This window comes from Stegastes partitus, unplaced genomic scaffold (genome assembly GCF_000690725.1).
Source record: "Stegastes partitus isolate 25-593 unplaced genomic scaffold, Stegastes_partitus-1.0.2 Scaffold559, whole genome shotgun sequence".
Taxonomy (NCBI): Eukaryota; Metazoa; Chordata; class Actinopteri; family Pomacentridae; genus Stegastes; species Stegastes partitus.
In genome coordinates this window covers 150,577-155,453 of record NW_007578290.1, presented here as the reverse complement: position 1 = coordinate 155,453, position 4,877 = coordinate 150,577, and the positions used below count along the sequence as shown (strand labels likewise).

Genomic DNA, 4,877 nt, shown 5'->3' with positions numbered 1-4,877 from the left:
TGTGTGTGTGTGTGTGTGTGTGTGTGTGTGTGTGTGTGTGTGTGTGTGTGTCAGGTGTGGTTCTCCATGAAGAGCACATCGAGCTGCTGACAGAGGATTACAGAGAACTGAAGAGAACCGTCGCTGGAAAAGTCCTGCAGAAAGGAAGTCTTCATTTCACTGGTGAGTGCTGGGCTGCCTCCTGGGCTGCTTCTGGGTTCCATACCGTATGTCTCCTTGCCTGCCCTCTCCATATGCTGCATGTGGCTGCGTTCTGAGACTCGACCCGTCAGCCCACCCGGGCCACTCCCAGTGAAGCGGCCCAACAGCTTTTCTGGCTGAACAACGAGCTGAGTCTGCATGTCACCACCTTTTTCATTGACCTCTGATCCACACGCTGGGTTTCCTCCCGCCGTCACGTGATCCAGCGTCTCTCTGAGGGTTTTACTTCCTGTGACCAACTAGAACTAACTGATGTTTGTCAGCCATTTGTTTGCTTTCTAACTGTGCACTGGGCGTGGCTGTGGGGGGGACACTCTAACCCTCCAGAGCTGTGGCTCTGCTGACCACAGCGACTGACTGGTCCTCTGTGGTCATGTTCACACAACACACTGGTTTGAACAAAGAGAAATAGAAATCCTCAAAACAGCTCAGAAGCTCCATGACGAAGGAACTGTAGGTTCTCGTCCTTGTGTTAGAATATGGAGCTTCATCACATACCGGAGCTGGACTGTAAGCTTTGACATCTGCAGCACTCTGATACCTACCCTGAAGCACTGTGGTGAGCTGGAGGAACGCACTGTGGACATTCCTGGAGGCTTCAGTGAAACAGCATCTTCACTGTTGCTTCTCTGTGATGTCATCTGATTGGATATAGTTTCATTTCCAGTCGGTGTGTCAGGTCATTCTGTGGCAGTAATTGTGTCATTTGTTCCAGGTGGTGCTCTGAAGCCTGGATTTGGTTTCCTGGCGTTCAGTGGCATCGCTCGCCTCACCTGGCTGGTGGATCTGTTCGGTGAGCTGTCTGTAACCGCCGCCACCGTGGAGGAGGACGTTTCCAGGAGCTACAGCAAGATGACCGCCACACTGCTGACCTCTGACAACAGGCAAGAGAGGAAACACCTGGTCTGCATAATGTCTACCAGCCTCAGCTCAGCCCCCCCAGACTCAGCTCAGCTCAACACCCCCAGCCTCAGCCTCAGCCTCTGGCCTGTTTTGTTGTTGCTCAACTATTAAAGTCCAAACATCCAGTTTTACGTCAGTGTTCTGTTAGCAGGTAGAACAGCTTTGGGTCGGTTCTGTTAGCCACTCTGTGTGTTGTATGTTTGGGTGCTACCTCAAATGAGAACCAGGAATGTGTTTTTCTGCAGAGGCCGCTGAGTTGGGCCGTGTTCAGCCTCTGTTATGAAACTCAATGAGAGACTGATGACGTGCATGGGAGGGATTTAAACCTGAACTATGCCTGTCTCCTTCCAGACCTCTGGTGTGGATTGAGGAACGGGGACCAGGCCTCCCCAGGGCCAAGAACATCAACTTCCACTTTGACTCTTGCACTTTGACTCAACTGCCTCCTGCCCCCAGAGCGGCTGTGGGCCTCTTCATGCAGGATCTGATCCACTTCTCTGCCAAGCTGGCCAACCAAGTGGATCCCAAGGAGCTGCAGAGAGAGAAGGTCCGAATCCTGCACTGCTTGGAGCTGGCACAGAGGATAGAGCAGCTGTGCCAGAGCTAAATGGGCCTGTCCGGTTCAGGACTGTCATCGACTGGAACATGAATGTCTTTGTTACCTCCACGCCGTTTGATTTTGTACTAAGTTGTAAACATTTAAAATAATCTTGACTAATTATTGATCACCTGGAGCTGAAGAACACATGGTACCGTTTCATAGAGCAGGTCTGCATCATCCAGCAGAGGCTCAGTGGGCGGCACTTCCTGTGTCATCCGGGCCGCCGTCATTACCTTCATCAAACAGCCGCCTTATCGCTCATGTTTGTTTTTGCCTTCTAAATAAAGCTGAATGTTGCTTGCTGGCCTACTGGAGCGTCTTTGTTTCCTCTCCTGCTGCGGTGAGGCCAATTTGATCAGAAGCTCTCGACCCCATTCAGACTGATGCCGTGTCATTACTGGTCCGTCTGAACGGATCGGTATCCTCCTTTACTTTGGGCTTTGGTTTAACGTTGCCAGATTTCTGTACACGAGCATCTCATGTCTACCAGCAGTGCAGATTGATTGATTCTGAACAGGAATGAGATGTTTAGTTTGTTTTGGTGGGCGTCCTCTCCAAGCGGCCAGCTCCACCTCATTCCTCTGATGTTCAGCTGGAGTCACAGCAGCCACGCCAGAGCAGCTCTTTGTCTTCTTCTCATCCATTCTTGGTGCTTTTAGTCTTTGTCTTTTATTCGAATTTGTTTGATGATCTGAAACATCTGCATCGTCTGAATCAGCTGAGACCTCTGAGGATTCAGACAGAAGCTCCGAGCAGGGCCGATATGCTACAACACAACTGTTTGTGTTTCCAGGTAGGCTGTGAAAGACTCAGACTAAGCTTCGTCTAAGGGTCGTTGTATACCAGCTCAACCAGAGGGTCCCAAGTCACCCTCTCAGATTCCTCTGAGAAACATCATGTGTGCTCCTACACCAAGAAATCCCAAATATTAGGTCTCCATGTGGAATGGGTTTGAAATGTGCGTATGTTTAATGTGTTTTGGACATTAATAACTCATCCAGGACAGCATATGGAGCTCTGAAACAGTCTTCATAAGGTTGGTGTAGGAGCTCCTGAGATCTTTTCTTCACAGGAATCTGAGCAGGTGACCTGGAAACGTCTCTGAAGTTGATTTGATGTTGAATGACCCCCAAGTCATCTGGGAAAGACTCCACTAAAAAAACATCAATACATCCTGATGTTGTGTCTGCACAACCTGCAGCCGGTATCTTTCTTTTAGATTTTTCTGAGTTCAGTGACGCACCATGAGCCCCTAGAAAGGAACCAGGCTGTAAACAACAGAAATCATGAGGTGCTTCATAAACTGTGAAAAGAAGAGTCACAGCACTGTAAAACCGTTTTAATGTGTTCTGACACCATCAGTGACCAACCTTCTGTCCAGTCAGCTTACAAAACATAGATAACAGGCTCTTCAGAACATGAACACTGGGTCCAGCATTGTCCTTCCACTCAGTGACCCTACACCAGCCTAGCTACATGAGAAGACAAACTTAGATGTGAACAAAAGCTCCTGCCTTGGAAACTGTACACGGCACCGAGCTTTACAGACCTAAGAGGAACCTGCTGACAGAAGCTTGTTTGTTGAATCATCCAGAACTGGGCAGACGAGGGCTTTTCCATCTTCACGACTCACCTGTGAGCCTTGGAGCTGATGCTGCAGTCTGACCGAGGTTCACTGGGACTATCTGCCGTGGCATGACGTGGAGGTGTGTGGAATATCACATTTCCTTTATCCACTGCCTTAGTAGTGAGACAGAACCTGGATGTGAGCTCAACAACGGATGGAAGAGAGTGCACCACTACACAGGTGTCCAAACATCCAGTACAACCCTGTGTGATGGACCCGGATCCAGCAGCATTCACCTCATGGTACACGTCCATACCCTGACCTGAGCTGTGTTTTTATGCTTCATGTCTGTTCTCTGGTCTTTCACACGTGTTATTACTGTGCATGAGGCTCTGAGCTTTGCTACAATGCAGGTGTGTCTGAATGTAGCTTTAAAAGGTCCTGGAGCTGCTCTTCTGATGTGCTGTCACACAAACCCTGCGCCTCAGGTAAGCACACCTGCACCAGCAGCCCAAAGCCATTGCTTAGGTGAGGAGTCTGTTCTTCAGGTTGATGTACTTGGAAGTTGGTTTTGGCTGCAGCGTATCCAGTCCTACAAATAATCTCTGAAAAACTTCAAAAGTTTTAGCCAGTTTGGGAGGATAATCCAGGTTCAGGGCGTAGGTCAGGCCCAGCAGCAGGCAGCAGGCCTCAGACATGTTGTCCAGACCCGTCAACACCGGAGTCCCATCGATGACGATGCCGACGGCGTCTGGCTGGTGACAGATGTAGATCCTCATGCTGTGCGTCTGAAGGTCCTCCAGCACTTTACTCTCTGCTGTTTTCTGAAACACATGGAAACAGTTGTTTACATCTGAAAACATTGTCGTACAAACTGGTTAAGATGATGCTTAACCAAAACCCCGTCTGACGCACGGAGAGCAGAGCCAGAAACACTGAGGCCTGGATTACGTACACAGATCAGGCTGGAAGCATCATTTACGAATGGATCAACCGTGCAACTGCATTTCCTGTTAGAGATGTGCAGAAAACCCTTTAATGGCATCTCTATCTGTAACTGTTGAGGCACTAAAATGATTTGTGCCTGAATAAAAGCAGACGGAGGCATCCAGTCCTTGTTCGTAACTACACCTGCAGAGCAAATCAGAACCTGTCCCACTGTGAGCACATACATCAGCTATTTTCTCCTCTTTATTATTATTGTTCATGATAGTTTTTGCATATTTTCACCACTTTACTGTTTAACATCAGACAAATGTAAATATCAGACAAAGAAAACCCGACTAAACACAAAATGCAGTTTTTAAATGATTGTACTTAAGGAAAAAAATTATTCAAGTCACTGCCCGCTGAACCCAAGACCTGGTCAGCAGCAACAACTGAAATCAAGCGTTTTCTACAACTGGCGATGATCTTTCACATCTCTGTGGAGACATGTTGGCCCGCTGTTCTACAGAACTGTTTTATTTCAGCAACACTGGACGGTTTTCCAGCATGAATGGTCTTACCCAGTTTAGCTATCGGGGTGCCCGGGTGGCTCTCCTTTAACCCGCTAGGTCTCCATGGTAACTGATACTGTGGAGCTAGGTCTCCATGGTAACTGAT

At 48.5% G+C, this 4,877-nt stretch overlaps 2 protein-coding genes across 3 annotated transcripts in view; one reads left to right on the top strand and one right to left on the bottom strand.

The window, feature by feature from the left end:
- The window catches only part of blvra (biliverdin reductase A), a 6,402-nt gene extending 4,388 nt beyond the window's left edge, over nt 1-2,014 (top strand). For both annotated transcript variants that reach the window (XM_008288447.1, XM_008288446.1), the window contains exons 5-7: nt 55-162; nt 917-1,085; nt 1,456-2,014. In XM_008288447.1, the coding sequence (XP_008286669.1) occupies nt 55-162; nt 917-1,085; nt 1,456-1,711 (533 nt within the window). In that variant the 3' untranslated portion in view covers nt 1,712-2,014. The remainder of the gene's footprint in view (nt 1-54; nt 163-916; nt 1,086-1,455) is intronic.
- Nucleotides 2,015-3,029: 1,015 nt separating this feature from the next.
- Nucleotides 3,030-4,877, bottom strand: part of LOC103362161 (uncharacterized) — an 8,697-nt gene continuing 6,849 nt past the window's right edge. Inside the window, exon 5 of the mRNA XM_008288445.1 lies at nt 3,030-4,096. Coding sequence (XP_008286667.1) covers nt 3,797-4,096 — 300 coding nt within the window. The 3' untranslated portion in view covers nt 3,030-3,796. The remainder of the gene's footprint in view (nt 4,097-4,877) is intronic.